We start from the raw sequence: 17,313 nt of genomic DNA on the forward strand, positions 1-17,313 counted from the left end.
TAGCTTAAATCCTCCCAAGCAGTTCTAGCAAATTTCCCTGCCAGTATATTAGTCCCTTCCAATTTAGGTGCAATCCGTCCTTCTTGTACAGGTCACTTCTACCCCAAAAGAGATTCCAATGATCCAAAAATGTGAATCCTTCTCCCATACACCAGCTCCTCAGCCATGCATTCATCTGCTCTATCCTCCTATTCCTGCCCTCACTAGCTCGTAGCACTGAGAGTAATCCAGATATTACTACCCTTGAGGACCTCCTTTTTAAATTCCTGCCTAGCTCTCTGTAATCTCCCTTCAGAATCTCAACCTTTTCCTTCCTAGATCATTGGTTCCAATGTGGACAATGACCTCTTGCTGGCCCCTCTCCCCCGTGAGAACATTCTGCACCCTCTGAGACATCCTTGATCCTGGCACCAGGGAAACAACACACCATTCTGCTTTTTCTCTGCTGGCCACAGAAAAATCTGTCTGTACCTCTGACTACAGAATCCCCTAACACAATTGATCTCTTGGAAGCTGACGTACCCCTCGTTGCATTAGAGCCAGTATCAATACCAGAAACTTGGCGGTCGTGCTACCTTCCCCTGAGAATCCATCGCCCCCTACATTTTCCAAAACAGCATACCTGTTTAAAATGGGTATATCCACAAAAGACTCCTGCCCTCGCTGCCGACCTCTCTCACCCTTCCTGGAGTTAACCCATCTATGTGACTGTATCTGAGACTTTCCCCCTCATTGCTTCTATCTGTCTCTCCAACCGATCCACTCGATCTGATAAGATTTGCATCCAACAACTTTTATGGCAGATATAATCCACAGTAACCCTTAAACTCTCTTTAAACTTGTGGATGAACAGTGTAGTTATCCCAGAAGGAATAAACCAAAGCTACTCTCTGGGGGCATGCAAAATGAGATGGCTAGAACCCTTTATGGTCTCTAATATTTGGCAATTAAATCCTTACCTGCTCCTGACTGACTCAGCATTAAGATGGAAACTTTATAGTTATATGGGTGATATTGATAGGATCCTATACTTCCAGGAATCCAACTGTTCAGACAAAGTTAATACCATATTTGCAGTAATTCATAATAAACTGAAGGAAACTAAAGAATGTCTGAATACAATAAACTGCTGACTGATTTAACTAACATCACCTGGAAGCATCCATACGCATTAAAATTAAGGAAAGTTGCCAACTCCACAACCAAAGTGGAGGAGACTATACATTAAGCTCAACAGTTTGCAAACTTGACAAATGACATACAATGACAAGCAGCAAAGCAACCTTGTTATAAAACTGCGGCTGAAAAGGAAAGAAGTTGCTTGCTCATCTTTACTGATGGCTTAGCATACCTTCTCAATTCTCAGAAAATTTGCCTTTTAAGCTCATTGTTCAAGATTGTCCCAAACACAGACACAACAAAGTATACAACATTTGTAGAAATGGACATAGAAGAGTAAAGCTTGAAAAGGTGGACCAATGGGATCGAGGAGCTGCTGACAAGGGACAAACGTTAGTTCCATGTTGGATGTGTATTTTTGTCAAAGCCAGTGTAAGAGGGAAGAGTGGTGGATACATGTTTGGTTAACCTCTCAAGGACTCACCATATTTCTTCTGCCATCTATTAGGGGAAGAGATTTTATCCTGCAGAAATAAGTTTTGCTCCAGTCACAACACTAGTCGTCATCCCTTAATTCGTTCAAGCTTGATGAAGTATGAAAATGACCACCAATCTTTTCTTGATACTAGGCTTAATTTAAATTTGTTCATTTCCAACCTACCTCAGGGTATCTCAGCAGTCTCTATTTATATTATCTTAATGAAGCCAATTAAACCAACTTAAACTAAACAAACAGGAGCCAGCCCTCTAAAAGGGACACTACAGTAAAATAATTTTTAAAAAACAAAAATGATACTCAAACTAAATTTGTCTTGGTCTTGGGGAGTGATTATGTATCTAGCCCATAGTGCTCAATAGTCATAGAAGGCTAAAGTATACCTATGGACAGTGTGTGTTCCATGGAGACCTGGGTACAAGGCAATGGCTGACACAAGACTGATATCAGTCTCCAAATGCTCTAGGTACTGAATTAAACAACAGCCTTCATTTGTGCATCTTGTGATAGAGTAAACCGAGCATCTATACCTACAATATGATCAATCTTTGGACTCCGCTGCTTTTAATCACTGAAAACCATGCAATACAACAGTTTTCTCAATGTACTTGGAATAATTTCAACAAAATCTATTCTTTCCCTCCTCATGAGCACCACTTTCCCTTCAAGTGTTCATAATGTCCTTAATTTTGGTTCAAGATCCCAAGCTGCCTAAACACGAGTCTGATTTTACATAGCACTGATAACTAGCCCCAAGCAAATTCACAATGGCATTCATCCATCTTAGTTGTGAAACACAGCTGCCCACAGTCAAATGCACAAACTAAGCAGAATAACATAGCAGACACAAATCTGTGATTAATTTTTGATCATTCCAGACCACCAGTAAAAACAAAACTGATCTCTAAAAATGTGCATTATAGAAGTCAGCTTTCACATTTGTTTCAAACTTGTCTTCTTTGACTTTGATCTTGCAATGGTCTTAAATTCAATACAAGATAAATGGTATATGCTGCAAGAAATTCTTAGGTTTGGGATGGTAATTGCTGGCCATTTGGAAGACAAGAGATGAAGAAAAGGAAAGGTAAAAGAGATGCCTAAGGTAGAAAGGTTAAAGGCAAGTTTAAGAATTCACCTGAGGAAAATTGCCCTTAAATAATAAACAATCAATTATCTATTTTAGTTACCTTTATTCTAAATACATTCATGATCAAATTATTTAATGTTTCAAAAAAAGCATACAATTCTCTTGAGCATCATGCTTACGCAATAAAAGCCTTTTGGGTGCCTCTACAGCAGCAGTTTACTTTTAGGAGGCCCACATCATATTTAATGAGGTAAATTTAGGAAATATTTAAAGAAAACTGCTTTGAAAACAAAACTCACATAATGAAGTACGCAATGAAACAGGATTTGGAAAGTATGTTTTGTTTTATGCTCAATTTCCAAAATATTTTCCCCAACAACTAAAGCTTAAATTTAATGAACAAAGATATTTACTCCCCACACTCTCCCTCACCCAAATTTAGTAATCGCGCTATTGCATTCTGCTTTTAAGTTACACAAGTGATAAACATCTGCCATCAGTTTGTCTGTCACCTGCTGCTTAAAGAGCTCAGAATGTCTATGCCAGGCATTCCCAATTTGGCCAGAGGCCCACAGCTCCCGCAAGGATTCAGATCTAAATTGTAAACAGGATGCTGGCTGCCGATGGCAAGAACTACAATCAGTTGCTCGCAGGGCAAATGCAACTAAGCTGCTTTCTCGCCTGCTGGCTACATCCATTGTCTTGCCAAGCTATTCTTTCAGGTCTGCTAACAGCCTGTTCATTCACTGATGGCATCCCTTTGTTATAAGACAGTTAAAAAAAGCGACTGCAGATTGTGCAGCTTTGATCTCTACAGCACTTAAGAGGAACAACTAAAAATGCATCTGCATTTTATGAAATATTTTGCTGGCATGTAAGCTTTCAAATCTTGACCATGAAACAAAGCCTGTGCACAGAAAGGCAGTGATAAAATGGAGGACATTTGAACTATTTCTGAGAGGTATAATTTTATTAGGTTTGGTTTTTCAGAATATGCAGCTGCAATAAATATTGATTCTTTGCCATTACACCAAATGGACTGTGGTTATCTAAGTCGAATGGGGGGTGCTGGAAAAGCACAGCAGGTCAGGCAGCATCTGAGGAGCAGGAGAATCGATGTTTCAGGCAAGGGCCATTCCTGATGAAGGGTTTATGACCGAAACGTCGATTGCCCTGCTCCTCGGATGCTGCCTGACCTGCTGTGCTTTCCCAGCAACACACTCTCGACTCTGATCTCCAGCATCTGCAGTCCTCACTTTCTCCACCCTGCTATCCATATAACTATAGTTCCGGAGATGTGTCAGTTAGTCCAGCTGTCTCTTCAGCTCTGCAAACTGGAGCTCAAATTTCTTGGCAGTTTTGTATTTTAACTCGAGGTAATGTGGAAATTTAGTACCAGATCAGGATTAGATTTAGATTAGATTAGATTAGATTACAGTGTGGAAACAGGCCCTTTGGCCCAACAAGTCCACACCGACCCGCCGAAGCGAAACCCACCCATACCCCTACATTTACCCCTTACCTAACACTATGGGCAATTCAGTATGGCCAATTCACCTGACCCTGCACATCTTTTGGACTGTGGGAGGAAACCGGAGCACCCGGAGGAAACCCACGCAGACACGGGGAGAACGTGCAAACTCCACACAGTCAGTCGCCTGAGGCGGGAATTGAACCCGGGTCTCTGGCGCTGTGAGGCAGCAGTGCTAACCACTGTGCCACCGTGCCGCCCACTGTGCCACCGTGCCGCCCATATTTTTAACCTTCATTTTCACAGGAACATGCTGGCCCTGACCTCTAATCAACTGGCCTTTAAAAGAGGCAATCGTACTAGCCTCCACCACTTCCTCTGGCAGCTCATACCATACACGTACCACCCGCTGAGTGAAAAAGCTGCCCCTTTGGTTTCTTTTATACCTTGCCCCTCTCACTCTAAACCTATGCCCTCTAGTTCTGGACTCTCTCACCCTACCTTGCGTATTTATCCTATCCATGCCCCTCATGATTTTATAGACCTCTGTAAGGTCACCACTCAGCCTCCGACGCTCCAGGGAAAACAGCCCTAGCTTGTTCAGCCTCTCCCTGTAGCTCAAATCCTCCAACCCTGGCAACATCCTTGTAAATTTGTCCTGAACCCTTTCAAGTTTCACAACATCTTTCTGATAGGAAGGAGACCAGAATTGCACGCAATATTCCAGCAGTAGCCTAACCAATGTCCTGTACAGCTGCAACATGACCTCTCAACTCCTGTACTCAATACTCTGATCAATAAGGGAAAACATTCCAAATGCCTTCTTGACTATCCTATCTACCTGCAACTCCACTTTCAATATAGGGGAAGTTAAAAGCATCCACTACACCAATCCTGTTGTTTTCACTTTTTTTTTTCACAATCCTGGCAAGGATTACATGTTAATTGCCAGACAGAAAACAGGAGGAATAAATAAGCAATTCCTGGTGTGATGCCACAAGGGCCAGTACCTGAGCCACAGCTGCGATTTGGACGTGGGGAAAAATTAAGACTTCCAAATTATATGATGGGAATGCTTGGAGATTGCAAAAAAGTTTCAAGGAGACTTGAACAAGCTACACAAGTGGACAGGAACATAGCCAACAGAATATAATGCAAATGAAGTGTGAAGTTGTCTTTTTATTTCCGAAAAGAAAATTGAGAGAATATCTCTTAAATGTAGAGAGATGGGGAAGTGACGATGTCCAAATGAACATTGGTATCTTCGTTCATGGCACATTAGCATGCAGGTACAGCAAACAATTAGGAAGGTGAATGGCACAATGGCCTTCAGTGCAAAGGGATTTAAGTACAGGATTAAAAATGTCTTGCTGCAATTGTATACATCCTTTGTGAGAATGTACCTAGAGTACAGTGTATAGTTTTGGCCTCCCTATCTAAGTAAGAACATATTTGCCTTGAAGGAAGAGCAACAGAGGCTCATTGGACTAATACTTCGCATGGCAGGATTATCTTGAAAAAAATTGAGGAGACTCGGCCAATAATCTCTGGAGTTTTAGAATGAGAGGTGATCTCATTGGAACCTCTTAAAGGGCATAACAGGACATATGCAGATAGGATGTTTCAGTGGTGAACCTAAAACCAGTGGATTTTGTGTCATAATAAGGGGTAGCCCACTTAAAACTGAGATGAAGAGGAATTTCATTATTCAAAGGATGATGAATCTTTGGAATTCTTTACCCAAAGGGTTACGGAAACTAAGTAATGAAGCATGTTCGAGACATGGATATAGGGATAGGGATAGTGCAAGAAATGTGGTGAGGTAGACAATCAGCCATGATCTAACTGACTAGCTTGAAAGTTGAATGACCGACTTCCCGCCATGTTCCTATGTATGATTTTCCCTGTAGAATTTATGTAGTTATACATTACCAGGAGTTTACTAGTAAATCCCTCAAAATAATTTCAAATATTTTCTTTGCAATCATAGTTAAATTTAATTGGTCTATGACTTTTAAGTTTCAACTACACCTTCAAGGGCAATTAGTGACGGACAATAAATTCAGCCAGCAATGCTCACATCCCACGAGCGATTAATAAAACCTTTACTAAAGTCAGAGATATTTAGCTCTTTCCTGATCTATAGAAATTTCTGCCAAATTTAAAATTAAAATATCTTCACTTATGCTCAGTTTAAAAGCAACAAATCTTTGTCATCAGTATATTATTTGTGTGCCATCCAACCTTTTTGCCATTCCTGATAACAGATCTATCTTAACTGGGAAATAATTACTGTGAAAGATTCTGTTACTACTTTGTTCTCAATTTTCAACTTACTATTATATTTATTAAATGGGCCAAGAGCTTCATAGTTTGCCAATTACTCTTCCAAAGGATTAATTTCTCATCCCTTTGAAGTTACTCTTATGAAGTATTTCTGTTCCAGGTGGTTGTCCCTTACTCTGCTGAATATATCCTCAAACTAATTTCTTGGCTTGGAGATGTGAATAGGCAAATCCAAATAACCACAAGACAACTGAAATATGAATAACAGTAGCTATGAACCATGCCAGGTCAGAAATGAGAAGGAACTCTAGGAGGGAACTTGTAAACAAAACAACATTTTTTATTGCAATAAGTAGCAAAACATTATCTCTAAGTACATAATCTCAAGTTCTCCATTGTGTCATCCAGTGTGTACCAACACATTTGTGCAACACGATTTAAAAGGGCAGCATAAACCTTAAGGTCAACATGGGCAGAAATAGCACTAAAATGTCCATCATCCAGAGTGCCTCAAACCATGACAGAAATATTTAACAAAAGCATGCATAATGCTTTAAATCAATAGCTTACAGAAATTGTTGCACATTTTCCCTAGAATAGAGTTAGCTCCAACTTTCCAGGTAGGTTCTACTGTGAAATACAAGGCCAATTTGCCCTTTGTTATGCTTTTCCATCGGTCGTTTATTCAGGCAATTCAAACTACTAACCTCAATAAATCAACTGGTTTGTTTAGTTTTGCTCCCAAAATAGAATTGATAATAGGTTTTGGTCCATTCCACAAAAGAGGAAAACATAATTTTGCAGATCAGCTAAGCGATACTTCTTTCAAAGACTTAGAGAAAAGCATTGTCAAAATTTTCCTGAACGATGATCAATTACATGTAAACCACAAGGCTGTTGAAGATCCAGTGACCTGAACCATTAATAGTTTCTCTCCACAGGTGCTGTCTAACACGCTGAGCATTTCCAGCACTTTCTGTTTTTATTTCAAAGGACCTAAAGCTTCTGTTTGTGGTGTAAATCAATCCCTTAACTCTGAAATATAGATCATTGGTGTTCAAAATTTAAAGTAAAGAGCATATAAAAGTGCATTCTAAGGCAATGTTGGTCGGACACTGAATCAGGTAAAAACATGGCAGATAGAACTCCAGGTCAGCAAACATGACATACGATGTTTCATATTATAGTTCAAATAATGGAAGGCTGGGAGATGCAAATCAGAAAGTTTTGGAGATTCAGGTTCCCAATTCTTTAAAAGAACCTCCTTAAGATCACAAAAATAAAAGTTAACAGAAAGTTGTGCTTTACAGCAAGGTCTATAGCATATACAAGTCAAACTTTAAGGTGGAATCTACATAAAAACATGAGTAAGATTACAATTACACTTTGCAATGGTGGGTGGTTGGTTTGGAGAGGTGGTTAGAAGACAGTGATGGAGCACAACTGGAAAATGGAAGAGGAAGACAGAGAGAGAGAGAGAGAGAGAGAGAGAGAGAGAGAGAGAGAGAGAGAGAGAGATATCTCTGCTGAGTTGGAAAGAAAAAAAAAATAGAAACTTACGAATAAACTTCTTTTGCATAGTTTCTAGCAATGCCTGGTGGGCATCTTCTGCTTGTAGGGCCACCGAACATTCCCTAGCCAACACAGTCCGCACAAGGTGCTCTCCGCAACCTAAGAGATGGAAATGTTTAAAATTGCAAATCTGAGAAGGTCAAAAGTGGAGGAGAAACAGATAAGCAATGACATTACCTCTTCAATAGTATCTAATATCAACCAATGAGATGCTAAGCAAACAGTTCTTGTGCGGAAAAGAAGTTTATTTGAACCAAAAGATTTTTTTGAAAGAATGCCACTCCAGTGTTTACTGTTTTAGTTTTCTGTCAGAACTCAATTCAGACCACAACAGAATTAGTCTTCAAAATCTAAAATCAATCTGAGTAATGGTTCTTGTACCAGAACCACAACAGAAAATAAATATACCGCTTAAGCGTGACACCACATATTCATTGGTCTTAAAACAATGAGAAAATTTTGGGGTGAAAAACTTGAAGTAAAACCACTGAACGCAAGCTTAAACATTCATTGTGTGTCACAGGAAAAAAAATTTCTCTTATATAGAGCTTTCGATGGGCACGTCTTTCATGTTAGTAAATTGGAAACAGGTGCATGTAAAAGAGCACATACATTTGTTGCATTAAGATACACACGTTTTCAATTTTGAAACATGAAAGAACCTCCTGTTATAGAGCAAAAAATAAAACTCATTTCTGTTCTGTCTGCCATATGATGAAGACTTTAAAGTTATGACATTCGTATTTTCTTTTACACAAAAGCAAGCAGCTTTGGTTATCTTTTAGAGCAATTTGACACAAGATATTTTTAAATGGAAACCACTCTGTTCAACATATAATAGAGCCAAGAAAAAACCTTTTTTGTGCACTAAGTATCATCTTAGCAATAAAAAGAAGTTAAACAGCACATGCTAGATTTCTAAAGTCATTGGAATGCTGAAATATGCATATGGCAGTATGTTGGAACACCATATGATCTAACCATGTGCTCTTATATTTAGCAGCGTAGTAATTGGCAAACGAACCAAAGGCGAGATGATTTTTTTTAATTTATAAAAGTAGCAAGTTCTAAACTAGGAACTCATTCCCTGAAAGGGTGGTAGAAGCTTATTCAGCATCAAAAGGAATATGTAAAACAGGTTTTCCCGACATGCTGTAGATTTTTAGTTTAAATGTCTATTGGCACTGGAGCTTGAGAGGCTGGAGGAAATTCTTCTGTTGCACCAGGCTCACAGACGCTGTGACTACACTTGCCTATTCCCCAAGGCTTCTACATTTTCCCAAAGGTCTAAGAAAACTGGCCAGTCAGTTAAATCAAAAAAGCAAATTAAATCAAAAGCATTCAGCCTCCTCATCAGATTTAAAATGCCAATTTGCATCTGTGACCAGATTAGCTGTCTACTCATCTCCTCACTTCAGTAAAACCCAGAAACTGGTAGTTTGGACCTAGACTCTCAATCAGCTTTGAACTTTTATTGATCATTGAACCCTTTAACTGTAACCAATTCAACTGCTCACCCATGCTAAAATTCTTCTTCCCATGTCTTTCAACAATTCAAATGTTTAAGTAGCATTTTGACCTCAAGGTGAGCTTCAGATTGGTGACCCAATGCAATTACGCAAATCACTTGTTTCCACCTCCACAACATCATCCATTTTTGCCTCCGTTTAAGGTTATCTGCTGCTGATTCCCTGAACTATACCAAGTCCAATGCAATTATCACTCTTAATAGTGTCAATCTCTTAATGATGATTTTCAAAGGTTTTGCTCTCATTTCAAAATACATGTGTAACTTCTTTTGTGCTAATCCTCGAAGTGACAGTTTGATTTTCAAATTTATAAAGTATGCTGTTTCCTACTTGTTCCATTATTTGTAAAGCTTTTGGTGAACTCACTTACACAATAACATGCTCCTAAACACATTCACTGACTCCTACTTTCTCTACTTTGGAAATTCTGTTTAAAATCTAGCTTGCACCTCTTCTTTAGTTACCTTTTACAACAACTCCTGCGCAAGTCTAATTCCCAACTTTGGGAGTATTTTCACGACAAAGGCATGAATGAATGACAAACATCGATGCAAATAATGGGTAGAAACAGTTTGAAAAAAAAGACACTGGCATTCTATCACTTCTTTAACTTTCTTTGGAGGTCCATATGTTAGTAAATACAATTAAAGGGAAATGTCTGCCTACGTAGCAAATACCTGATGTACTCACAGCTGTAGAGTATACATTAGGGCCACTTGTATTCTCTGCCCAGCACCCACAGCCATACACAGCTGCCTGTAAGCAAATCAGAGAGAGAGAGAGTACGAGTGAGAAAAAAAAAGTGTTGACAACTTTTCATTATATTTCACAGTTTTTCTTTCTGTTGAAATTCAATCATTTTCTTCTTCATTTTAAACATCGGAGTACTCAAATCTACCTTTTAAATTCTTATTTTCAGAATGTAGACTAAAGCTTTGGAAATGAGGAACAACTCACACAATGATCTTGTTCTACTGTATTCATACATTTCATTACTTTCACTCTATAGAATATTACCCAAAACCTACAAGCTTCTTATTCCCTCCAAATGGAGCAGGCTCTTGCAATTCATTTTACACATGCAACACTTATGGTCTGGATTCTTCCCCCATTATAGCAAGAAAACAGTTTCCAAAAGTAAGGCAAACCTTTCATTAGCCAAACTCTATTTCTTAGCATGATGCTACATTCATGGCATTGCTTTGTGAGCAATAACAAACCCAAAATAACCAAACCGGAGATTCTGTGAATACCCACCCTTTGTCCAGTCAACTCCAAAAATCAGCACAACACATTTTTCCATACAGGTTTAAATGGGTATCTTTATTTGCAACATAATAGATAGTACCTTGTTCTGCTTTACAGCTTTTCAGTATAATTTGACTTGCATAATTACACAAGCAGTTTCATAACATGAAAAGGTTTGGAATTGCAAGAATTTCCATCAGCACTTACTGAATAAAATCAGTTTTGCATCCGTCATTTTAAAAGATATCCACTTCGTGATCAATAACTAGGCAATGCTGTTGACCATTTTCAATACTTATGTAGCTAAGAGGTGACTTGCAGCCCCAGTCACTACCTGGCAGCATCTAAAATCATGTTGGGCTGCTTGGCATTAGCCCTGGGCATAAAGTTGGCACACCAGGTGCGTGCTTATGTATTTTCAGAAAAGGTGTTAACTGAAGGTTAGACATACATAACCATTATTGTTTAAAGTGCAATAACTTGACTAGATTGAAATAAGACGGTCAAGAATGGATTAGAGATAACTTGTCTGCATGTGGGATTCAAACTCATGTCCTCGGAACATTAGCCTGAGGTTCTAGATTTCTAGTACAGCAACATTATCAGTCATCACCATGCCAAATCAAAAATATCATACTGAAATCTTATTGTTATATGGTAATATTTTTTCTGCACAAGCTAATTAAATGAACATACATGAGTTAATAAGCACCCAGGTAAGGATTAATATCCTAAAATAACAATTTCAAAACAAAGTTTTTCAACATAAAATATTTCAATTATGATTTATATCCATGATGCGCATTTGTTTTGTTACTGAATACCAATAGTGAGAATGCTTTGTTAGGTTTTATTTCCTGACTGAAACCAAGGGAAGTAAACTATTTCGCACATTAACACAAATATCTTACTCAGAAAAACATATTTACTTGGCCAACTCTCCCAGGATGCTTCATTGCCAACCCTCCACTGGAAACGGCAGCAGCAACATTTCCTTCATGATCCACAACTACTGCCCCAACAGTATCTAATGAAGCTGTGTCATTAGTCTAAAAACAGAAACAAAGACCCGAATAAGTACACATCCAGAATCGTGAGAATAACAACATGTAGTAAGTGCCAAAGAAATAAAGAACTTTATACATTTAAGCTTTTCAGAAACATCCTTAAGCACCCTAAGGATTTGCAGGGATTGCTTCTGAACTTTGCTAGTGTGGTGCTATAGGCAAGTGCGAAGTCAATTTTATGCTCCTACACACAAGTAGTAAATGTGGTAAATACGCATATAAAATTATTTTAGCACTGTTTAAGTGAAGGTCAGATGTCAATAATTCTATTTTGACAAGTACTAAATAATGCATTTTCAATATTCATTCATGGGATTTGGACATCTCCAATTACCCAATATTGTTCCAAGTCAGAATGGTATGTGACTTAGAAGGGAACTTGCAGGTGGTATGCTCAAATATCTGTTGCCCCTTTCCATCCAGATAGCAGAGGGTGCAGTTGAAAGGTTGCTGTCAGAGCAGCTTTGTTGAATTGCAGCAGTGCATCTTGAAGATGGGGCACACTGCTGCCATTGTGCATTGGCACTCTGTCCACCAACTAAATGAATTGCTTTGCCTTGGATGTGTCAAGCATCACCCAAATAAGTTGAGAGTATTCCATCACAGTCCTGACTCGACCTCTTGTTGAAGGTGAACAGGCTTTGGGGAGACAGGAGGCAAGATACTGGGTGCAGGATTGCTAGCCGTTGACCTGCTATTGTAGCCACAACATTGTTCCAGCTGGTCCAGTTCAGCTTCTGGACAATGGTAACCCCAGTATGTTGATTCAGCAATGGCAATGCCATTGAATTTCAAGGTGAGACAGCAGATTCTCTTGTTGAGAGGGTTGCTCCCGAGGACTTGTGTGGCACAGATGTTCCTTGCCACTTATTTAAGGTCGGTTGAATGTTGTCTAGTTCTTGTTTCATATGGACAAAGGCTGCTTCATTACCTGAACTGTTGCCAATGGTTCTGAAAATTGTTGAATCTTCAGCAAATTTCCTCACTTCTGACTTTATAATACATTAAAGACCAGTGATCAAACAGCTGAAGATGTATGGGCTGAAGATACGATCCTGAGGATCTCCTGCAGAAACATCCTCAAGCTCAGATGATAATCTAACAAATCTAGTTATATTCTTTTCGGCTAGGTCTACCACTGACCAGTGGAGAGTTCCTCTCCTCCTTCCCGACCATCATCACAACTCTCAGTGACTCAAGTTTTACGAGGGCTTGTCAATGTCATACTCAGCCAAACGACTGATGTCCTCTCAGCTCACCTCTGGCATTCAGCTCTTTTGTCCAGGCTTGGAGCAAGGTTGTAATGAGGTTAAGAACAAGCTCCCAATGTTTTGCACACAGCAATCAGTGCCAGCACACCGATCGCAGGCCTGACATCAAGTTCCTGAAGTGCTGCCACATACAGGCCTTAGAGGCCCACGTTGCTGAGAAGAAAATTAGAAGGAATACCGGTCAGGATCCAATTGTTACGATCCCAGCTGATAGTAATAGTGGATAAATCACTTTGGAGAGTGAAATCTGGCTTGATCGGTCATCAGTTTAATTTTTGCAGTGGTTACCATAATGATTAGTCACTGGATAGCAAATATTTGGTAACAAAAGAGCATCAGTTGATTGCACTTGCAAAATAAAAAGTAAAAATCTGTAAAATCAGAAAGATCAGATCTTAACATCATCACGAAAATAAAAGTTTCAATCTGTTTTTCTGCACTACTGGTTTATAGATACTCAAGCCCTCGAGAGCTATCTCCTACCTTAAACTTGCAATTTCTTACTTAAATTGACTCCATAGACTGCTAAGACAAGTTGATGACTTCTTTGAGAATATTGTTAAGAATATTTTTCACTCTAATTCTTGAGGCCTAAAGCCCTTTTCAGTTCTGATGACCTCTGTACACATTCTCACAACTTGGAAGCCTCACAACTAAAGCCACTTCTAGCGTCACTGGTTCCCTGATCTCAAAATATATTTCTCTTGCCAGGAGGAAACTATTTTCCTTTCTGACCTGAAGGAGAAATTAAACCTAGTGGCCTCTGTTTTGTTTTTCCCCTGTCAGTCAAATTCAGTATAAATAGTTCATCCATTAATATCACAGGTGCCCTGATAGGGGAATTGCTTTGCATCATGTGCCTTCCTAGAAACGGTCTTCCTCTTTCAACTGTTTCAAATGACCATGTGGCTTATTTACAAAAATGAACTATCATAGAACAAAAACAACATATCTACCATTATTTTAAACAATTCAATTATAAATTATATTCACAGATTTTTGGTATACAATGCCTTCAATAATTTCTTGAGATCACGAGGCATGAATCAAATTGGCTGAAGACAAGCATGTGTCATGCTGAAGCCTCAGAAGGAAGTTGACATTCATCATCCACCTGAGCTGGATGAACAAGTTACATTTTAGCATCAAAAGATGGCATCTTCTCTTAACTTCAGCACTGAGGGAGTGTTGCACTTAGTACCAACTTAAATTCTCTGGAGCAGAGTGCAAGCACAAAATTCTTTTCTGTAAAGGCATGTGAAAACTAAGATGAGTGTATCCAGATCTAGTAGAATTTACGAAATACATCAAGTCTGTTATATTGAGTGAGGCAAATAAATTTCTATGGTTGAAGAAAGGGATAGTACTGCTTAGAAACAGACATTTTCACTGGTATTTGTGGAATATTTCTCTTGATTTCATGCCCAATATATCTTTTACGTTTTAAATACAAATCTGTAGCTATCCAGGAGTATATTCAATTTTCTCTTCATTAATATTTTGATGTCAAAGTAGCCCTTTTTGTTAGAGACAAAAAAAACTGCAGATACTAGAATCTAGAGTGGACAAGCAGAAGACTGAAAGAACACAGCAGGCCAGGCAGCATCAGGAGGTAAAGAAGTCGACATTTTGATATAACCTTTCTTCAAGACTTGGGATGGGTCTAAGGTGAGCTGCAGATAAAGGGGGTGGTGGAGCAGGGTGGTGTAGTGGGGATAGGTGAATTCAGATAGATGGTTGGTCAATGGGAGGAATGAATCCATAAGGTGGGTGGGAGGAGTGGAAGGGAGGGGGGAGGGGCTGGGAAGAGAGTGAGGGGAAGGGAGGTTTTTGAAATTGGAGAACTCAAAGTGGAGTCCTCCAGGCTGTAGGCTACCCAGGCAGAAGATGAGGTGTTGTTCCTCCAATTTGCGGTTTGGTTCGTTGTGGCAATGGGAACAGTCCTTGCGGAAGGCAGAGAGGGATGGGGAGGGGAAGATGCGCTTGGTGATGGGGTCTAGTTGGAGTTGGTGGAAGTGTTGAACGATGATGTGTTGGATGCGAAGACTAGTGGAGTGGTAGGTGAGGACAAGGAGGACTCTGTTCTTATTGCGTTTGGTGCGGGGAGGGAGCAGTTTAGAGCAGTAGAACAGGGAGTGGAGGTGGTAGGGTGGAGCAATCTACTTTAAAACTCCCAAAAAGAATGGACGAATCTTCAATTCTCTGATGTTGTGCAATTCCTAACATTTTTTGATACTTATTTTGCTTGGTTCATTTTAAGTCAATAAAATATTTGATTTTGAATATTATAGTAAGTCATATTATTTGTTGATTCAGCAATACTAGAGTTTAGATTCATGCAGCGCGCTGTGCCCTTGCTGAACAGGGCAGTGAAAATAATACAACAGAATTTCTCAACAAAAGTAGTCAAGTCTTTGGAGCTAAATTCAGAATTAAATTGAAAGCTATAAATGATATTAGACCAAGAGCTAGCTTTACTGCCTTGACTTCAAGAGGACTGGTAAACAAAAAGGGAAATTATTCGATAGTTATATAAAGATCGAGTTACCATTTATAGTAGGGTCTAGCTCTGTGGTCCACACCTCAAAAGGATATACTGGCCACCTGGGAGATGCAGTGCAATTCATTGGAGTTTTAGTGAAGCTAAAGAGTTAAAGTGTGAGAAACACATTTCATAGACCAGGCTATTACTCCCAATTACAGACAACACTGGGATGTGAGACAGGGTGGTAGATCTAATGGATAGGATTGGATAGGGTACACAGAGAAATTATTTCCTTTCGGGATCCCTGAATAAGTGGACGCGAACTTACATTTTTATCCAAGCCATTAAAGAATGACATCAGGAAAAAAAAATCCACAAAGGATTGTAGAAATCTGGAACTCACTTCCTTCAAAAGATTTTGAGGTTAGGCCCATTGAAAAATTTGAAGAAAAAGATCAAGACTATGTCCAATATTGTTGCCCCTCACCACCTCAGATATTTAAGCAGTCCATGTCCAGGCTGACAAGTGGCAACAAATAATTGCACCACCCATGTGCCAGGCAATGAACATCTCCAAGAAGAAGAAAACTAAGCATTACTCTGGACATTGCCATCACTGAATCCCCTACTACTAAAACCCTGAAGATTACTATTGTTCTGATATGCAACTGGACTTGCCATAGAAATGCTATAGCTACAAGAGCAGTTCACAGGCTAGGAATCCTGCTGCCAGCATCTCGCCTCCTGACTCTCCAAAGTCTGTTTAGCATCTACAAGGTACAAGTCAGGAGTGTGACAGAATATCCCCCACTTGCCTAGATAAATGTAGTTACAACAATGTTCAAAGAAACTTGAAACTATCTAGGGCATCCACAAACATCAAACTGAAACACAATGCCTACAGTGTGTATCATCTACAAGACATACTGCATAAATTCACCAAGGCTCTTTCACCAGTGTGTTCCAAATCCATGATCACAAACATTTAGAAGGGCAAGGGCAGCAGATATATGGGAATACCACCCCTACAAGTTCCTCTCTAAGCCACTCACCATCCTGACTCAAATATATCACCATTGCTTCAGTGTCGCTAGATCAAACATCCTGGAACTCCCTCTCTAACAACACTATGGGTCTACTCAGCAGTTTAGATTAGATTCCTTACAGTGTGGAAACAGGCCCTTCGGCCCAACAAGTCCACACCGACCCGCCGAAGCGCAACCCACCCATACCCCTTCACCTAACACTACAAGCAATTTAGCATGGTCAATTCACCTGACCTGCACATCTTTTGACTGTGGGAGGAAACCGGAGCACTCAGAAGAAACCCATGCAGACACGGGAGAATGTGCAAACTCCACAGTCAGTCGCCTGAGGCGGGAATTGAACCCGGGTCTCTGGCGTTGTGAGGCAGCAGTGCTAACCACTGTGCCACCCATAAAGGCAGTTCACGAAGACAGTTGATCACCATTTTCTCAAGGGCAACTAAGAACAGGCAATTAAATGCTGGTCTAGCCAATAACACCCAAAACAGCTACATAATTCTTTGAAGTTTACGTCACACTTGCCTTCCTTGCTCAGACCTTTGAGAATAGGAGTTGGGATGTTGGTGAGGCCTCTTCTGGAGTACTGGGTGCAGTTCTGGTCTCCCTGCTATAGGAAGAATGTTAAGCTGGAAAGGG

The 17,313-nt window shown here is 39.7% G+C and overlaps 1 protein-coding gene across 4 annotated transcripts in view; it reads right to left on the bottom strand.

The window, feature by feature from the left end:
* Positions 1–17,313, bottom strand: part of tasp1 (taspase, threonine aspartase, 1) — a 93,167-nt gene that overhangs the window by 35,785 nt on the left and 40,069 nt on the right. For all 4 annotated transcript variants that reach the window (XM_043696630.1, XM_043696634.1, XM_043696632.1 and 1 more), the window contains exons 8-10: positions 11,738–11,857; positions 10,238–10,316; positions 8,020–8,130 (exon numbers count right to left, since the gene is read on the bottom strand). In XM_043696630.1, coding sequence (XP_043552565.1) covers positions 8,020–8,130; positions 10,238–10,316; positions 11,738–11,857 — 310 coding nt within the window. The remainder of the gene's footprint in view (positions 1–8,019; positions 8,131–10,237; positions 10,317–11,737; positions 11,858–17,313) is intronic.

This window comes from Chiloscyllium plagiosum, chromosome 9, assembly GCF_004010195.1.
Source record: "Chiloscyllium plagiosum isolate BGI_BamShark_2017 chromosome 9, ASM401019v2, whole genome shotgun sequence".
NCBI classification, from domain to species: domain Eukaryota; kingdom Metazoa; phylum Chordata; class Chondrichthyes; order Orectolobiformes; family Hemiscylliidae; genus Chiloscyllium; species Chiloscyllium plagiosum.